The sequence below is a fragment of the Cryptotermes secundus genome, unplaced genomic scaffold, assembly GCF_002891405.2.
Source record: "Cryptotermes secundus unplaced genomic scaffold, Csec_1.0 scaffold100, whole genome shotgun sequence".
NCBI classification, from domain to species: Eukaryota; Metazoa; Arthropoda; class Insecta; order Blattodea; family Kalotermitidae; genus Cryptotermes; species Cryptotermes secundus.
Window position 1 is genome coordinate 1,202,274 of NW_019730585.1, and position 21,018 is coordinate 1,223,291.

A 21,018-nucleotide genomic window follows, 5' to 3' on the forward strand; every position below is an offset into this window, starting at 1 on the left:
ATGGAACGTTGTTTGGAACAGCGAACATACTTCAGCATGTATACTGTGTCAGGTTGCTTGATATTGATCCTGTTAATGGTTCGCCTGTCACCACTGCATGGCTCGTCTTCATGTTGCGGATGGAAGACACGGCAGGGCAGCAGAAATATATCGAATAAGTACTCGGTAATGAAGGGGGGGAGGGATTATAACCTCTTACCATGTCACTTAATGTTACATGGGATATAGAAGTGAAGAATGTGGTTCCATGAACTGGATTTGTCTTCCTCAGAACAGGAGCCGGCCGAGGGCTTCTGTGAACGCGTAACGAACATCTGGACTCTGCAAAAGGCGGGAAAGTCATTGACTACTCGGTTCTCAAGAAACATTCTGCTCCGTGAAATACGTTGGATTTGACACGAAATGGCGCAGATTTGCAAGTTTTTGACTTGCATATATCCAACAATAGCTCGTAGCATAGTAACATGTGGAAATAATATTTCCCATGTCTTAGGCAATATAGACTATCCAGCTGGCAGATGTAGATTATAATGAATTAGATTTGTTAATCTTTGGTTTAGTTAATGACTTGCTCTTCATCTGCGGTGCTGAATGTAAAGTGTATGTGTGGAACAGTGCATGCCCTACCTATTGCTGTTGTAGTTATTGAGGAAACCGCGATATATCTGAGGATACATTTTCTTTCAAACCTTGAATTCTGTTAGAGATGATACAATCATGACATTCTAAATGTTGAAACAGCTTTAGTCATGCGTTTGATACGAACCGTTTCTTTTCGTTGAAATTTCCTTGTTTTGGTGATCCTGACCTTGATTATAATGTCCATTCATCATAAAGTACGACTGTCACTTTTCCGTTATTTATTTTGAAGGGGCACAATATATTTTTCCTTGCTGAACCCCACGAAGAAAAACGCAAATGCAAGTTTATGTGATACAGCTAATATTTGCTAGCAGTTCACGGCATAATTAATATATTTTATTTCAAATGACTGTAGTTACTGACTTATGGCAGCGGTCAGTCATGAAAATGTGGAAGACTCGTTAAGAAATTGGTCGCTAGGGTGCGAAGTTGTCTCGAATATGTTGAGCAAGAGTCAAATAGCAACGGTAATGGAGTTTCTGGTTCAGTAGCACCACAGAGAGTTTCAGCAGATTAATTAACAACTGCTCAAGGGAAACCCTGTTGCCAGGATAACTAACTACGTATCTATTTGTCTGCTTATCTAAGACCATGGTGTAAGGTGTCCGTAATTATGTGACATTTCTCAGTCCTTCTTGAAATTCGTACTTTTACGTAATCCGTAATTTCACTACGGGTTCATAAAATTCTGCCGTTGGAACCTAGCCTGAGGCACGTCAATTTAGCACATCATACGATATACATTTTAATATTATTCTTCTATTTAAAATCCCGTTGCATGTTACGTTTCGCGCCCATCTAAATTCTTATTTAATCATCAAATTATGTTAAGGGAATAGTACAGATTATGAAATTTTCTCCAATTATTTACTTGAACTCCTCAAGGTCCAGACATGTACATCAGTGGGTTGTATATTATACAACGTTTCACACTTATGTGAAAAGGCAGATAAAATTACAGCTTGATACAATTTAATTTTTTTATTGTTTGCAGAGTAGATTAACGTAACATCGTAAACCAAACGGTGGAAATGTTTTCCAAATTTTGTCTGCTCTTCAATTTCGTCACTAATGTGGCCAATCTCTAGTAATTCAATCGTGACATGTTTCCTATAGTTTCATTGCTTATTTTCATAGCCAGAATACTTTATCCAAAAAGGCGACTCGCTGTAGAGTAGATGACTAGGAACAGCTCTGTGTTCTATGATATAGCACCGTTATATCCAATGAGATAGAGCTCTTCATGATCTAAGTTCTCAGAACCTCAAGTCCTACATAAAGGACTAGGACTCGATTCTCGACAGAGGAAGGAATTTATATATTTTCATTCATTCAGACATCTTGGGTGTCGCACAGTCTCCTATCCAGCGAGCACCTTGATTTAAAATGGCATAATCATGAAGCTGTATCCTCACTTCATCCAGTGCCATGGTAAAGAATGCGTGGTGTTTGTCTCCACTACCCCATTCTCTTCGAGATATACCGCATGCAAGAGGCTACTCTTTTTTTAATATAATTTTGTTCTGAGAGTTGCCGACGGTATATATGCATGCACTTCCTGCATTCATTTCTAAACCAGTTTCCTTTTATTTTCAGCCATGGCTNAGCCATGGCTGCAGCCGGGTTTTTTTTGGGGGGGGGCATGCAAGTGGTCGCGGCAATGGCGCACTCTTGAAATGGTTATTGGCCTTTATGTTCTGGGTGCTGCACCATCCATATTCTTGATTTCAGTCTACTTGACTGGGGGTTGGTATGACGATTTCCACCCTTATTCTTAGAGTGGCTACTCGAACATTGTGTGCCTGCAGCTTGCACTCAGAGGGAGAAATACGTTGAAACCAAATGAAAGTGAGGAGAGATCATGAAAGAAAAAATGTACGTGTAGTTTTATGAAGAGTGAAAATTATATTCCTGGCTTATAAGAAGTGATACATTCACGGGAGGGAATTTAAGACAGAGAGAATGGAGAAGGGTTGTTTTTAAGGGGTGGAATCTTACACAATATGCTTCTCCCATTTCCTCCCCTTTCTTCTCTCTCTCTAATTTCAACCCTCATTTGATGTTACTGCAAAAGAAATACTTTTTACTTGCCCGTGTTTGCACTGTTCCTATGAATTATTCTAACATGGCGCACCCGTCCCCTTCACTTGTTAGCGCAATATCCCAGTGATCATATCTTCTAACATCGAGAGGGTAAAGAATAAAGTGAAGGGAACAGGAAGAAAACCAAACAAAACCCAAGAGATTTCTAAATTTCAAAGAGAGAGGGAGGGGAAAGTAAAAGGAGACGTTTGGGGAGCTCTTTTCAATCTTCATGCCCCTTTCTTTTTATTCTTTTCATGGTTTCATCAACCTTCCTGGCAGAACCTCACTTTCTTCTGTTATTTTCTCTTGGAGTCTCGGGAATATTTTTGTACTCTGTTCCTTTCTACATCTTCTTCATTTTCTGTTTCTCTTGGATATGTTTGTATTTCCTCCCTTAGTTCCTCTTTAACCTGGCCGGATATGTGGTCGGAAATGCAGCAGTGAATTCACCATGCCTTCAACACAACTCTTTATTTAAGTTTTGAGGTCAGTCCAGTCTTTTATTCTTTCTAATTTGAGTTAAATTACATGGCAGTGGACAAAGATCTGATATAAGAGCATTAATATTAACTGTACTGTCTCAAATTGTCAACTGAAATGTTTGCTGCATGCTTAATAATTGACTGGATAAGCTGATATATTTTTTGCCACTGCAGACTGAATTGATTATTTCACGTTTTCGTCGCCAAAGTACTCGAAGTACTTAATCAAGCAGCTGGACTCTATGGAATGAGATTCGTAATATTGCAAGGTATGCACAGTAAATTCATAGAGCAACAAGTAACAAGGATAGAAAAGCTTATTCCAACGAATTTTGTTCTTTTAAATAATTCACTTTCCTTGACATATGTTTAATGTTACTACGAATCATGCAGCGAATGCAATATTTAAGTATTCACTGATTTATACTTATTAAGGCCGCACCATAGCTCAAGCGGTTAGTCGCTGGCTTCCCAAGTCGGCGGCCCGGGTACCAGCACAGGTCTAGTCAAGTGGGATTTCTGATGGACAAAGTGGCGCTGGGCAGGTTTTCTCCAAGTACTTCGGTTTCCCCTGACAATCTTTATTCCACAAAAATTATCCATAATCATAATCACCCGGGTCAGGCTACAATAGGCCAATCAGTGGCCGCCGTGCCGAGTGGACCCAGCTGAACTCTACCACTCACTATGCGAATTAAAAAAATTATATATTGTCGCGTATTGGGCGTATATCGCAACAAATAACTTCACGCCGTATTTTATATAGCGAATTTTATTTCACATTCGCACTTACAATCACCCAAATTACAGATTTACGCTTACTGCTATCTGCAGTATCACAAGTAGTACACTCCAAATGCCACAATACAACTGACTAGTTGCTGGCTAACTCGGCGGTAGCTCCAGGACTAACTGACTGACTCAGTACAACTAACTGTGAATAGCCTTCGCTGCTCCCTATGTAGCCTTGATCGGACAATTGTCGTCTGNTATTATTTTTATTATGGTAGACAAATACGCACTTTTTAAATAATTCTAAAAAGATTTATAAAGGCAAGCAATGAAATAGATTAGCGTAATTAGGGCACCTGACGATGGCACTATGTTGCCGAAACATGTCGTGAAGTAACAGGTGAAATTGAGTGCACTACAAGACGACCACTGTATACATATCATGGATTATTAAGGAGTCGATATAGGCCGCGCCATAGCTCAAGCGGTTAGTCGCTAGCTTCCCACCGCGGCGGCCCAGGTTCGATCCCAGGTCTGGTCACGTGGGATTTGTGGTGGACAAAGTGGCCCTGGGGCGGGTTTTCCACGAGTACCTCGGTTTACCTTCCAATCTGCATTCCACCAAATTCTCCATCATCATAATCACCCGGGGCCGGCTACAATAGTCCAATCAGTGGCCGCCGTGCCGAGTGGACCCAGTTGGACTCCACCCCCCGCTAAGCGAATTAAAAAAACAGTCGATATAGTGAAAGGCTGGACGGCCCGGGTTCGATTCTCAGAAGTGAAAGTTTGTTCTCTTCTTCAAACCGTCCAGACCGAATCTGAGGCCCACTTATCCTCCTATCCAATGAGTATCGGGGCTCCTTCCCCGGGGAAAAAGTGGCAGGAGCGTGAAGCTGATCACCAGGGCCCGGATTTTTATGACCTAAAAATATTTAAAAAATGACTGAAAAATTCCAGAAGAATGACCTAAAATATGACTCAAAAATGTAATATGCAGGGCCCGGATTTTGATGACCTGAAAATATTAAAAATATTACCTATAAAATGACCGAAAAAATCCAGAAAAATAACCTAAAGGAGAAAAGAAAGAACACTTCGCTTCCATGTTATTCACATTTCAGAAAACATATGAAGAAAAATTCCCTAAAATGGCCAAAAATGATAAGAAACATCCTTAAAAGTCCAGAAATTTACCAAAAAATTACCCCAAAAATGAAAAAATTGACTTTAAACCTAAAAATGACAAAAAATTACCTATAAAATTTACATTTCTGTAACCAGCACCTTATATCCGAGATTTATATATTTAAGAGCATCGCATAGGATACAAGGAAAAAAAGATGACATGTCATCAAAATCCGGGCCCTGCTGATCACTCACCTCCATCTAATGCCGAGGTCAAGGATGATGGAACTATACCTCCATTCCTCACTATGTCTTCATGACCTTCATGACATAGTGTTTAACCAATTCAGCACAAGGACAACTTCTTTTAACTTATATACTTATTACCGTAACTTTCACAATCTCTTCATCAGAATTTTGTATCTGAATGAATGAAGTATTCTGTTTCCTTCAAGAGCAGAGAAGAGCTTATATGAATACCAATGATTGGTTGCGTTAAAACTGTAGCATGCAGTTGCTGTGATCTGTTTCGTAAAATGGAAGTCGTTTCGAAAGTGGTTTTGAATGAAATATGGAGACCCTCTTAATGTCTATACGTTCTCTTATGTAGATCCACCAGTGTTATGTACGATGAGGTATTTCTGCGCAAGTCTCTGAAGTTACATCCCAGCTTCGTTTGAAGTTTGTATTTTTGAAGTTAAATTCACTGGACAATTTGGTGTTGATCCCCAGTCCGAGAGTTTCGAAGATCGAAACCATTCACATGGTTGGGCAGACTGCTGTCCCCACCGTGTGTTTGTTTAATGATTTTATTCAAGGAATATATAAAAATGCGGACAGGCACCTGAACATATAGTGGGATTTGAACCTAATTTTGTAGAGCTCGAGTTGCTATGATCTTCTAAGTCTTATACCGCGAGTCCATGATATATATATATAGTGTCCGTCTTGCAGTGCGTCCACTTTTACCTGTCACTTGACAACGTGTTTCGGCAACATAGTACCATCACAACCATAGTGCCATTACAACCATAGTGCCATCACAACCATGGTGCCATCACAACCATAGTGCCATTACAACCATAGTGCCATCACGACCATAGTGCCATCACAACCATAGTGCCATTACAACCATAGTGCCATCACAACCATGGTGCCATCACAACCATAGTGCCATTACAACCATAGTGCCATCACGACCATAGTGCCATCACAACCATAGTGCCATTACAACCATGGTGCCATCACAACCATGGTGCCATCACAACCATAGTGCCATCACAACCATAGTGCCATCACAACCATGGTGCCATCACAACCATACTGCCATCACAACCATGGTGCCATCACAACCATAGTGCCATTACAACCATAGTGTCATCACTACAACACCCGCAGCCAAAAAGGGCACACGCATCACGAGACACGATACACACGGCATATAAGAGGAACGACTCCCATAGTGGAGGAACCATGCGTGGGTTTTGAATTGGGACAGATAAGATGAATATCTTAACAAGATTTTAGTATACACAAAATTTATTATAACTGTCGAATTTTTTAAAATACATTTTAAATAATTTTACATTGACATAATGGCATGCAATGCAATAGATTAGTGTAAATGGAGCACCTGATGATGGCACTATGGTGCCGAAACATATTGTGAAGTGACAGGTGAAAGTGGATGCACTGCAAGGCGGCTACTGTATATATATCATGGACGAAAATCAGTGCAACAGGACGCTAAAATACAACATTATACCTCGAGATTAATGTAAGTTCTCTTCTGCCACTTTCCTTGTATATAAATTAGCTATGCATTTCTCGACCTTAATCTGTTGTTACTGCTTCTACGTTATTCTTCATATCTCCTCTTCCCTCTTGACTGATGCTAGGACTTGCAACTATCTCGTTTAGCAATTTTCCTCCATGTTTGGAGGCCACAGGTTCGACCCTCGTTCCGGAGGTCGGTTGCCCTTTTATTCGTTTTCTGTGGTTTTCATTTCCTCCATGCGCAGTGGAGACCACAAGGTAACGCTGAAATATCCTGCATCTACGTGTGCTTGAACTGTCAGCTTCATGCTTCAACTACGTTCAAAGTAATTGCAGAGCAAACAGCAAGACAATTTTTGCAGATTTTTTAGTAGCTTCACAGATTTCGTCTTACCGGTTGCTGGTTGCTGGTGAGGAAACTCTTTGAAAAGTAGTACCTATGCCCTTCTTGTCCGAGAACATACAAATTCAGAGTCTTTGAAGTTGGGAAGTGCATTCACTCGTAGAAATGAAGAGGAAAGGCGCGTGTGCGCGTCTCGTGAACACAGAATTTCACTCTAGTTTGAGGTATTAAGTAAAGTTGTTTCAGTGAAAGCGTAAGGACTTAATACCAAAACGTATGCAACCTTCAGAACGAATTTTTATTTTGCATCATCGCATACTCGACATTCTTGATCCATCACATACGGCCCAGCAGTACATAGTGACAACTGTGCTTAGTTGTTCTTAATTTCTTTCCTTCTTTTCCCCCACCTTTCTCAGATTCTGTTTCTCTCTTTATTTACTTCTACTTCTTTCTGTTTTCATCTCTTTATTTCTTGCTTCCTTTTTTCATTATCTACGTTTAATCATTCTCCTTTCATTGTTTGTATCTCTTTTTGTTTTATAATTTCTCACTTTTTCGTTCTTCTTTCTATTGTTTCTGTTTTTCATTACCACGTCACGAAAATTCTGCTATTGAAACCTGTCGTGAAATATTTCAATCTAGTTCCCAACACAAAGATCTGCCCTAAGGTCTATTACAATAGACATTTTTCTACTACTCGTTTTTCCAAGTTGGTATCCTTCCACGTGGAATGAAACCAAGCAAGTGAAAATTAAATCCGTTCTACGTGTACTCCAGTTGTAGTGTGCACCATATGAACCCCGAGTGTTTCGTAATGCCTATATTTAAAAAGGAAGCTATTTTACATAGCATTTACAGGTGCACCCCAGCGCCACCAATATACAGGGATGTTTGTTTTCTCACCCTCAGCCGCCACCTCTCACGACAAAGACGCGGGCTGGGTGTAGCTGGAAACCAAGCAATCAGGGTTGAATGCTCCGCAGTAGCTCATAGGGAAGGAGGTAGAGGCTGGTGAAAAAGGAGTCTCCTAATTTTTTATTCCCTCCTGTGTTCCTACATTTTTCTTCCGCGTCTCTCTCTTTTCTCTGTCCCTCCAGTATCATTTCTCTGTATGATTCCTACATTTTCTTCGCTGTTTCCTGGGTGATGAAATAGAAGCTTCTTGGTATGCACGCCTGCCTTACTGTCTGTCACCACTTTACTTCCACTCGTTGATTATAAAGTGATTTAGTTGGTGCAACAACAGCTTATGTTTACAGCACAGTAGGAGCTGCACACGTGAGATGGTTTACTGCTCCGTACCTCGTTGTTTCGTTACCAAATCATGCAGCAGGTTTCTTGAAAAGCTAAGAGTCACTGAGATGGTTACGAAACTATTCATTCGCCTTTCATGAAATCAGAATGCTCATAAACGTGGCCACAAAACCCTACTTTTGTACACTATCCTTAATTACTCGAATCCAGTCCACGACCTGACTCAGTGTCTTTTAAGAATCATTTTAATGTTATCCGAATATCTATACCAAGGTATTCCAAGTATTGCCAAGAATTCTCGCGTGCTACATATATCGCCAATCTCATCCTCCTTGATTTACTCTCTTTCATTGTGTAATTCTCTCCACCCATAGTTTGAACTTCGGGTTCCACCACATCACTCCCTCCATGGCACCGTTTATCTTCTTTCTCAGAGTCCTGTTATCTCAAGTCCCCTATTTCTCCCGAAGCCAGAATCGTGATCAAGTATAATTAGCCCTCCGGTTTCGGTGTTTTTGCTGTTGCCTTGCTCCGTCGCATAAAGCCCAATTTCTTCATACGAAAGCAACAGAAATTAATTTAATTAACATCCAAGATACGATTTATTACTTCAGTTCGGTGACTTGTAGTTCCTTCTAGCTAGTTACCTCCTGAAACAGGTTGGAGAGAGATGAATAGCATAGAATTGGATGAAAAACTTTGAAACCCAGGACAGAAGTAGGAGGGTCTCTGAGACCTACATATGCAGCTCCCTTTAAGTAACTAACAAATTCACCAATTTGTGAAGCAACCTACTATCTAAAACAAGCTCACAGCACAGGATAGCTGAATCCGAAGGCTACTGCATTCAACTAGTCTCCTCAGGGCCACATATTTGGCAGTGCTATAGCGGCCATGCTTTCTGAATGTGATGAAATTAATTACTTCTGAGTTCACGGATATCCGCTGACAGACCCACATTCCGTAAGGGCATCACACACCACCATATGGCGTTGCCCCTAATTTTGCCTGCATTAAGGACACCTGATCCCCTGAAACAGTTCAAATGTAATCCCTTACTTAGACGCTCCCCATTATCCAAAGTCCCTGTAAGTCAGTTCTCAGCCTCTGTACAGCTGCCTGCGTCTATAGGCCGACACTTTCTGTGATATCTCCGAGCTCTTCTCATGTGTGTTCCCAGAATCGTGATGCGGCGGAAACCTAGTTTCGGTAGTCATTTCAGTGCTTACATTTATCCTTGATTAACTTTCCGTCTAGGAGTCTTATATTTGCGAATTTTAGGTTCTTATTTCGCGGTTTCGGGATCTGAACTACAGATCTCTGACGGATCTGCACATTCCTCCGACCTCAGACTTGGTGTAGGAAAGATTCCTTTAATGGTCGATACACTAATTATCAGGACTTTACAAAATTCTTAATCATCATCTTCATCTATTTCTCTAAGTGATACAAGTTGACTTGATTGTTTGTTTGTGATACTTTTGATCCTCTCGGTACTTGTGCTTACTTCGTAATTGGTCTTTGGGCTCTTCAGTAAGCACATAAATAAACAAATAAATAAATTAAAAAATTTCAGTTGTCGTCATCATTATTATGGTTACTGTTATCGTCTTTCATAAATTTAAAAATATTAATTGTATTCAATGTGATTATATGTAGGAATATATTTTTTCACCCATCGCATAATTGTTGGCATGACTGCGTGTATTGAATGTTTATTATTATTCAAATGATACAATTTTCTCTGATATTTCTTTTGTTTGTGTGTATATGTTTTGTTTTGTTTCATCCTTTTGCTCCTGCTTTATTTTTATTTTTGGGTTGTCGATTAAGGACGTAAATACAAAAAATTATTTTATTATTATTATTGTTATAGCTGTGCAGTTGGAAATCTTAACATGCTGTGTCAAAAATGTTGGCACTAGCTAAGATGCAAAGCAAAATCGCTAGGTTGTAATGCATAGACTACTCAACATCCAAACAGCATCGTTTTTGGAAGTGAACATCAGCCACCGCAGCAGAAACAATCATACTCAGGTCCCGCACTCAGCGACTGCAACGTTGATAACGGCAAATGTTACGCGAAGGGTTCCGGATATATGTATATAAACTCACAGACAGGATCATACGACACAGTAAAAATGCCTATGTACATATTTATTTATAGCTTGCAGTAACTCGTTATTTATCTATAGGAAATTCTGGTTTCTGGCTGGAACTGCTTCTGTCTCCGCGAACGCAGTGTTCCCTATGCAAGATATACCCAAAGACATTCATAATATTCTTGAATTTATTTTTCTTCCATTTTCAGATACTCCGCTTTCTAAGCGTTGCCTTCATTTCCTGTGAATCTAGCAGAAACCATTTAGGAGCTTTCGCAAGTGGCCGAATCATTTCCTCTCCCCTCAATATAAGGCGAATGAACTTCACTCTACTGTATTTTACTTCTCTGCTTCGTTACTCTAAATGGCAATAGCCACTGAATGTGGTGGTGATTCAAATTTAAGCGGTTCTACTTCCTTATATGTCTTAACTTTCCTACTTAAAATACTCTGACACATATATACCATTTTTGCAACTAACATTCTTCCTTATCTTCTTTCTTATATGCACCTCTACATAGGTAGCAGTCCTTCTGACTTTCCTTTGCATTATTTTTACACCCTTTCTTGTTCCTACTGGCGTCTGTATTTCTACCCCTCCCTCCTCCCTTTTTTAAACTCACACTCCATCCACGTCTTCTTATTTTTATTGGTTTCTTCCTCCTTGCTTTTAACTCCCTTTATTCGCCTTTTCGCTTCATTTCCTCGGAGCTTGATCGTGTTTTGCCTATTCCTTGAGCTTCCAAAAATTACTGATTCGGTAGACACGGAGAGACGCCGACATGCGCTCCCCTCAACGCTAGATTCTGCACCTTCCTCACTTATGAATATCTCGAAAAATGAGAACTAACTTTGTATGCAGATATTATTCCAGACGTCGTAATAAATGAAAGGAAAATCATGTATCCAGTGACTGAGGTTAGCTCTTTCTTAGGGACCCAGAGGAGTAGGTGTCATCCACTCCTCCCTCACCTGAAAACGAAAACAGATGCAGTTTCCGAAACGCTGTGTTTTCTAGTTTCTAGAATACAGGACGATGGGTAGAGTAAAAAAACCCAGTGATTCTGAGTCAGAACCCTTTAAAACCCTCTTAAGATCTATCAAATATATTCACATTTTTTCCTGTTTAGTTGTGGTGTACACGTAATTATTTACGAATCCTGGTAAGAAACCATTTTTATTTGTCAGTGGCTCTAAAGCCCTTTATTGGGCCCTGACCTCTTGTTAAGTTTCAAAATATTTTTTTACAAAGACGGTAGGACTCCTTGGACGGGGCATCAGCCCTTCGCAAAGCCACTAAATACACACAGAACAACGCAAACACAGAATAAACGCACAGACATCAATGCCTTGAGTGGGATTCGAACCCATGATCGCAGCGTTCGAGCAAGCAAAGGCAGTTCATGCTTTAGACCAGTGGTTCTCGACTTTTGTGAGACCGTGGCCCGGTAAATTCTATTTTCTATACGACGAGGGTCCGGTATAATTGATGCTAGGGCCCAGTACCGGGCCGCGGACCGGCGATTAAGAAACACTGATTTAGACCGCGCAGCCACTGTGATCGTAAGTAATAGACCATATAATTCATTTATTGATAAATTGTTTGTATTTTTCAATTCTTATATCTATAGTATGAAAAATTAAGAGCAGACTTTGTGAACCTGCTTCTCTGCATTAAGGTATGACTTAAGATTTTTGCAGGAGCAGTTGTGCACATAGAATATGTTAAGGTTCAATTAAACCTTTAAAGTTGCAAAATTATAGTTAATTTTGAAATGTCTGATAGACGAGCATACTGGAAAGAAATATCACTTTACAGTTGAAGCAACAAACCCAAGTAGAAAAAAGTTCTAGAAGTTTAGGCCTATGTGGCTTCATTCCACAAGAGCATTGAACTAATGCATAAGGTAAAGTTGTCCCTGTACTTACCTAATTAAGCATTAAGCCATGAAGGTGTATGGGAGAGTGGTATAAATATAAATGTTCTTGACCTCGATATTAATTGAAAGTGAGTGGTCAGCTTCACGTTCCTGCCGCTTTACTCGGTACCCATAGGATAGGAGGCTGGGTGGGCCTCAGAGCCTATCTGGACGACGTGAAAAAGAGAAAATTCTTGACCCTTCCGGAACTCGAACTCCGACCCCTCGGTCGTCCAGCCCGTAGCCAGTCGCTATACCGACTACGATATCCCAGCTCCTAACGCATAATAGGGCAATTTTGTTTCCCTATTATAATCATTACATCCTAGACCTAATTTACTTAAAATTAATTACAGTTCAGGGTGTCCTCCCGAATATAACTTACGTTCGTCTATTAAAAGCCATTTTTACACTTACTGGAAATAATAGAATCCGAAAAAATGATGAAGAGAAATGCTTAATTGTGAAGTCTTTAAAAACTATACCGCCACATTCTAAATTATATATTTTGTAGGACCAAATGTCTTTGTAAAATGGTTGCCACGTTTCTTCGCCACTCCCAATAATTTAGTGAAATGTTTAATGAAGTCACAGCCTAGTATCAGGAGCCCTGTTATGATTGGGACAGTTGCTGGTTTCGGCCCTGCAACATCGAAGGCGTAGCTTCTGGACAAGAAGGTTATGTACCTTTTTGGAAGAAGATTCTTAAATTCAGCCAGTCAGTGCAAATAGGAAGTGACTGACGGGGGGAAGGAATCAGTAAGAACGACAGGGGAGTGACGAAGGGTAGGAAGTGCAGAGTCTGACTTCAGACACTATTTTCAGACTTTAGATAGTTTTTTTATTGGGGGGGGGGTTCTTTGGGTGGGGGGAAACTGAGTCTACTTGGTACGTCGGCCACTAACTGGTCTATTGTATCAACCCAGGATGATAGATGGGTATGGTGCATTTTGGTGGAATGAGAATTTGCAGGGGAAACTGAAATACTAGGAGGAAACCTGCCCTAGTGCCACTTCTTCCACCACAAATCCCACCTGACTTGACCTGGAATCGAAACCTGGTCGCCGCGAATGGAAGCCGGCAACNCCTGCGGTGGGAAGCCGGCGACTAACCGCCTGAGCTAGGGCACGGTCTATCTGCGCATTTGAGAAGGATTCTTTGAATAAAGTGTGATGAAAAGAGTCAGTGAATTTTGAACCATTTTTCTTTTTTGCAGTATAATTATGATGAAATATCCGTGGTCGAAGCCGTCAGAAGCTGAGAGCCGTGAAATACGTATGTAACAGATCATTGATAGATGTGAAACGGTCGCAGGAAATCAACATCAACTTTGNTTTGTCGCCAGCATTCAGCGAGACAGAACAGCGACTGTGGGTGGTGCTGAGTTGTTTCATTCCCAAAATTCCACCGTGGATTTGTATTGAAATTTTATATTGAAGGCAGCATTACAAATTGTCAGCTAATTTAGTGTTAGTCCGCACGGGTGACACCAGGATTATTTCAAAGGGAGGAGGCGAGCCAGAAATTTGCTTACAAACACAAATTTGAAGCACGTAAGTTTGTTTGTTTTATCACTTTTGAATATTAGGGATCAGGGGCGGCCCGTGTATACGCACTGCGGAACTGCAGCCCCCCCAATTTCCACTTGATATTATCGATAACATTTATATAGTGAGTCCTTTTTTCTTTAATTCTTTCTTTGTACTTGTACAATACAATATATAATCCTTAAGCTTAATGTCAATAGCCAAATCTTTGTATGGAACTGTGCGCTTCTGGAGCAGCACCCCCACTAATTTTAGCTACGAGCCGCCACTGTTAAGGATAAAAGAATAATCTCTTGCTTTTTAATGTTTAGCACAATATTTTGTCGGTTTCCTTATTTTTTAATTTAGATTTTCCCTCCTCCCTCCTCGTTCTCCGCCGACTCCTTTTGTATGTCCATATTTATCCAGCACGTAATACGTACCACCTTGTGAGTGCAGGCATCATATAAAGGTTTATGTCACTGATAATAGCAACGATAACAACATGGAGTGTTGTAACTGCAGGTTCTGTGGTACCGGGACACCATGCGACTGGACACCACGGAGAGGCGCATCATGGAGTCTCGAGGCAGCCGGCACACGCTTATCATTCGCAAAGTACAGGCTTCAGACTTCTCCAACTACACGTGCATGGCGGATAACCAGATCGGAAAGACCCGTCAGAGACTGGAACTGTCAGGCAAGTACACTACTATACGGCTGTCGGAATTTGGGGGGAACTCATCGCTACACAATGCAGACATGAAATAAAATATTCGGATAAACAAAATTATTGCGAAACTAACTAATATTAGTATTATATATAGTGTCACGCGGCACATAAATAGTAAATAATTGAATTAAATTATTATTATTACTTCAGTTTTTGTTGTTCTACAGCAATGTGTTTTTCCACCAGTGCTTGCCTGTAATTTGTCTTTGTCTTTAAGTTGTATTTGTCCATAACGTAATTACCTGTATCTGCACTGTGCTCTGTCTGTAATTGGCCTTGCGGCTGTTGACTCGCCACATAAATAATAAAGAATTGAATTGGACAAGAAACACGAATGAACATATACGTACACGTACATGCGTAGACACATTATATATATACAAACACTAAGAATGTACATATATACATTATTATAATTATTAATATTATTATTACTATGGCTCTACAGCCCCATGTAGGGCCTTGATAATGTTCGACAAGTATTTTATTACATTTAAACATCGTAATCTTATGTAAGAACTTTTTATATATAAATATTTAATATATGCAAGACTGTTAGCAATGGATCCATTGTGTCATGCAGGTTAGTAATGAACGTGGATATATTTTGTTGTTTATAAACGCTTGATTATAGTCGTAAAGGAATATTTGAATAAACTAAATTTAATTATCGACAATTTATCAGTTATATATTGAACTTACGAAGTTTCTCCGATTGATGGCCAAATTTGCGTACTAGTGACATACGCAACAGGATGACAAACATGCGAATGAAGATACAAATCTTATTACTTTTGTTTATTTATTGACAGTATTTTTGGAAGAGTCAATTACACTAATGCGGACTTAGCTGGCACACTTTTACGCAGGATGTGTGGGAAGATATTGGGGTAGAAAAGTAAGTAAAGTCGTAATTTATTACGGCTGCCTGGAGCAGCGCTCGACACAAATTCCTCTGGAAGTTGGCACACTGATTTAGGAGTTAGATCAACATGATTCATGCCATAGAGAAAGTAGAAATAAAAAGACAGGTATCAAATTATGGAGTTCTCTTCCATTGATCAAATTTCTGTATATTCTGAAAAATCTGCGAAGTGAAAAAGAGGAGAAGGAATGACTGGCGAATAGGAAAAGAAAAACTTTCGTAGAATTTTATAATTTATTAACATATTCTGTAATTTGTACCGATGGGGGGAGAGAGAGAGATTCGACTATACGAACTTAATTTCCATGTTGATGTACGCTGAAAGAAGATAAACAAGAAATCAATTTATCTCAAGTTATTTATGGAAACAAGAAAGGGGAGGGGATGAAGGCGCTAGGAGTGAGGAACACTGAAGTCACAGTTGTATCTGAGCTGAACTTTTCAGTCTGTAGTCTACTTTCATCTCTTTTTGTATTTAATTTCTCCCTCTTTTTATATTCATTATTCATCATCTATCATTTTCTCACTTCCAGGGTTTGCTTTGATTTCAGTAACACAATTCTGGCCTTTATTTTCTGTGTAACAGAAGATTTTCTGCCTCCGTATCAGTTCTACTAAAGCTAAAGATGGACCGCTCCTCTTTCAATAACAAACTCTCCATGCCAGTGTTTCTCCCTCATATAGGACTTACCTGTAGTGGGTTCCCTTATCAGTGAAAATCTGTGCTCTACTAATCATACTATATTAACTTCATGCGGTCTTATACAATTCAATTTTTATGAGTTGTTCAGTGAGCTGACATACTTCGCCATATCATCATCATCATCATCATCATGTGTTAACCGACCCTATGGCAGTACCCCGCAAAGTGAACTTTGTGCATTTAACCTAACGTTACTAGTTTATGATCAATTGAAAGAGAGTACGGTGGGCAGGATATGTAGAGCGCATGGCATAAACGAGAAAGTCATGCAGAATTTTAACAAAAAACAACTAGGGTCAGAAATTTGTGGGTTGGATTCAGCTGGTTGAAAATAATGCCCAGTAATCGAATCTTTAGAATGCTGGAATGAAATGTCTGGACACATAAAAGGCTGGGAATTTCTTAACGAAGAAGGCGACTGTCAGCATTCTAATATTGTTGTCCTTCAGATACCTGGAATATTGTCACGTGTATTTGTGTGACTGGAGACGAAGTATGGATTGGTGAATGGATTTATTGGCCTCTTATGTACACCACTCGGAACCATAAGTAATTATAGCGCTACTGCTAATCTTCACACCTTACAAATCACCACAGCACCCGCTAAGCCTTTGTTTAGCCTGCTGTGCCGTCGACAGTCGTTCCCTAACAACAGCTTCTAACAGTGAAGAGTTTTCAGCTTCCTGCACTCGCGTCGTTACTGTTAAGCGAATATCCCGCAACTGAACACTTGTCGACTGTCAACTCAACTGTAGCGCCATATCATCTAGCTCCCCTTTCAGGACTTTACTGCCAACCCTCAACTGAACTCACTCATTCACGAACCTGCTGCTTCATTTCCCTTCATTTAAATGAACTGCCCTCGGACGGGCTTGGGCCCTCTCTATGTATCCTCGGGGCGGACCCAACAGTAAACACCGCCTCCAACAATCCCTCTCTTGTTGTTATTGACGGTTGCCTAGCAATAGCTTGGATATTGTTTACGTGTCTACCGAGCCGCTACCAAGCAACGCATGTTCCTTCTCGCGAAGGTACTACACGCGTATATAAATTATGGTATACATTATGTTTATACCATTATGTTTATATAATAGATAGTATAAGATGTATTATATAAGATTATTTATGCGTACTGTTAATCTGTGTATGTTATGTCGTTCTCATTCCTTGGTAGTTTCCGCTGCCTACGCATCGCTATTTTGGAATCTGTGCCAACTGAAGGATGAAGATGTAACTTACGTATCTGAAGGGAGAAAATAGGGCACGGGATGGAAATATGAAAGGGATACAGGCCAAAAGGAATGTGGATGAAAATGTTAAAAAATATTCGCCGATGAATTTGAAAGAACATTTCCATTAGTAATCATACATCCTAAAGAAAATAATACCAGTACTGAAGATATAAATGGTTAGCATGTCCCCATAAAGACTTTTCTAAAACATCATTTTCAGTAACCCCAGCCGTAAAAATCGTAAACCCCTGCTTTTCTGCTCTGACTGCAGAGCGTATAAACTGTCGAGTGAAATGAGCCGTTAATCATGATCAGGTAATGATACAGAAGACCACCGTGGCACATTTCCCGCCTGGTTAGGCTGAGAGAAACTACAAAACTCGATCCCAATGACAGACAACCTGACCTATAAATGAAACGAATACCATCAGTATACAATTCTGCCGCCTTAAAGCTGTAAATTCTGCAATAAAATATATATTTATGGTGGTATAGAAATTGGCAGAATATTTGATAATGGTAAGTGGTTCATTGTTGAGGCCTTGCGACGAGCTGATCACCCGCCCAAGGAGTCCTACCGGATGTGTAAGATCTAGAAGAACCGAAGTGAACGGAGAAGTTCAAGGAGGTAGGCCTAGGCCCAATTGGGCTGTAGTGCCAAGAAAAAAGAAAAAAGTGGTTCAATAAATTGTTTCACCGGGCCCGTTGATCAGTAGCAGATGAGTAAAAACTGAGGCCAAATGGGCATATTGAACTCACGATACAATTTTACCGGGATAAAAGTGTGTTGTGCAAAAGCAAGCAACCAAAGTTTTAGAGCGAAGAAAAAACCACGAAATGTAAACGTAAAGTTTATGTTGAGTTCTTTAATTCTGCATTGCTAGAGCGTCCTATTGTGTTGTCACAGGACATGGATTACATAATTTATCATTAGAGGGTGTTTTGAATTCATATTAGGAGTACTCCATCAAATATACATATTTCACCGTATTTAGAGGATTCGTTAGATCTGTATTAATATCAGCAGCACTGAGACACACAAATCATTTTTTTTGCCAGTTTCTCTCTATAGTGAGGCACGGAATAATTCTCTGTTGCAGTTCATTAAACAGAATATAACAGAAGAACACAAGATGATTGCGAGTATCGAACCTAGAAATTCATCTACGGGTCTAATTAAGAGATTAGAGATCATAACTCTTCCATGTGAATGTATATTTTCATTAACGAACTTCATTTAAATAACCAAGAGCACGTTCAGGCGAATTCAGCTGCACACAGTGTTAATTCAGTGAGCAAGTCCCATCCTCTCAGATAAATTTGCCAGACTCTCGTGTTTTCAGAAAAGTGGCATCAAAATGTTCAACAATCTGCCATCTAGTCGCAAGATCCTTACGAATGAAAATGCTCAATTCATACTAGCACTGAAAAGATATTTCAGCACACGCCCAAGTCGAAAGAAAAAGACTTAGGCGTAGATGGGAGGATAATATTCAGTGAACGTGAAAGAAATAGAGAGGAAAGGTGTGGACTGGATTCATGTAGCTCAGGGTAGTGGCCACTGGCTGGCAGTTGTGAGCACGGCAATATAATTTCGGGTTCGAAAGAGGTCTGGAATTTCCGTGAATGCCTCAGAAACTGTTAGCTGTGCAAAAAGTACTCAGCTACGTGTAGTTAAGTAGATTCTAAAGGGTTCTGACGATGATGTGTAACACTCATAATTACTGAGTTACTGGACTTTATACATTGTCCGATATTCTAGAGACCATAAAACACGACGTTTCGAAAATTTAATCTTTTTCCGATCTCAGGCGAAGGGGGAAGAGGGTCATAGGCTGGAATGATACTAGAATTTTCGAAATTGAAAGTGACAGCAGGTATAGGAAATGCAAGGAATCGGCTCATATGGCATGCTTAAGAAGTCCAATGAGCCGCCCTAGTTTGGACATTTCTCCTATCTCGATCCCCCTCAACAGTAATGAGGTTTCTAACTCACAGAGAAGATCTGTATGACGCGACAGATTCTTCATGGGTTTCCATAAGGTTTCAGGCTTGAGTGTTCAGGTTTTACTCCACAGATGGCTCTAGCGGTAGATACTATATGTCTTCACTTTTTCCCCCATTTCTTTGCATTGGTGTTCGTGAACTTGGTTTTGTTGAGTAGGTTTGTAGCACAAATGTCTACTTTCTTTTCTATCCTAGTTCCACGCTTGTGCGTGCTCTGTCACAATTTGTATTGCATATTTTCTTGTTATAGCCCGCCGAATTAGCTTGGCCACAGCTGACAGAGTTTTTAAAGAGTTCGGCCTTTTCTAAGGGATGTAACTGAGTAGGTGTTTTCCGCCCTCACCCGAGGGCAGAAACAGATCACGTTTTCGAAACGTCGTGTTTTCTAGTCTCTAAAATACCGGAAGATAGACGAAGTCCAAAAACAAAGTAATGCTGTGTCCATGTAGTTAGTTACGCAAAAGTATAGGGACGCATTTGAGCTGCAAGGAAATGTCGGGATTAAATACATTAAATGAGGTTCCAGAGTTCCAAGGAAGAAACGTATACCTATTATGACGCCCATATCAGTTTCCTCGGATTAGATTTTGGAAACGTTTCTTAGGCAGGATTTGCAGCCGTGAACCGCGCAGAACACTTATGTGGCCGGTATGTTTGTCTACAGGGCGGCCCAATCCTGCCATCTTCGTGAGTGACCCGCGGGGGAAGTACAGAGACATGTACAACATCAGCTGGAATGTGAACAGTTACACCCCCATTGAGGAGTTCAAGCTTTCCTTCCGTAAGCTGCCAGTTAGTTCACCCCAAGCGCTACCGGGCCATCAACAGCCACCGTCCCCTCAGCAGCAACTGCAGCCACCACCGAACAACCGACGACAGTCAAGAAGGGTGAGTAGTGTCTACTTGACTCCCACATTTGATCTGCTCCAACTTCATTTAATGCGGCATATTTTATAAGAATTTCTCATCTTTATCAGCCACGGTAAAGGTAACAGACCGTCGAGGCCCATAGGGTTGTGGGACGTCGAGGCTCCCACATCTTCTAGATGGTCAGCTCACATATGGCGGTAAGGTTTTCAGCCCTACGCGCTGACCACCTTTGACCCTCCAGGAAAATCCATGGTACTAATTTCTATTAGATGCTGAGTCAGTCACAGGGCCATAATGCGGCTGGAAGGATTAGGTAAATTGAAAAAAATTAGTTAACCGGGAATTGAACCAGCGACCTTCCGGCTTACTTAACCGGGAATTGAACCAGCGACCTTCCGGCTTGTAGCATAGTGCCTCAACCAACTACGCTACTGCGTGCCTCGTTACTTGTCTCAATTATCTCTTAGAAATGGTTACTTTAATATTATTCAAGAAGAAGCTCACATTAATTACTGTTCCTGATTATACATATAATGGCGGTCTACTTGCAGGACAC

At 40.4% G+C, this 21,018-nt stretch overlaps 1 protein-coding gene across 2 annotated transcripts in view; it reads left to right on the top strand.

Moving 5' to 3' along the window:
- LOC111866356 (limbic system-associated membrane protein) overlaps positions 1 to 21,018 on the top strand; it is a 434,138-nt gene that overhangs the window by 373,713 nt on the left and 39,407 nt on the right. For both annotated transcript variants that reach the window (XM_023855221.2, XM_023855222.2), the window contains exons 6-7: positions 14,518 to 14,692; positions 20,257 to 20,480. In XM_023855221.2, the coding sequence (XP_023710989.1) occupies positions 14,518 to 14,692; positions 20,257 to 20,480 (399 nt within the window). The remainder of the gene's footprint in view (positions 1 to 14,517; positions 14,693 to 20,256; positions 20,481 to 21,018) is intronic.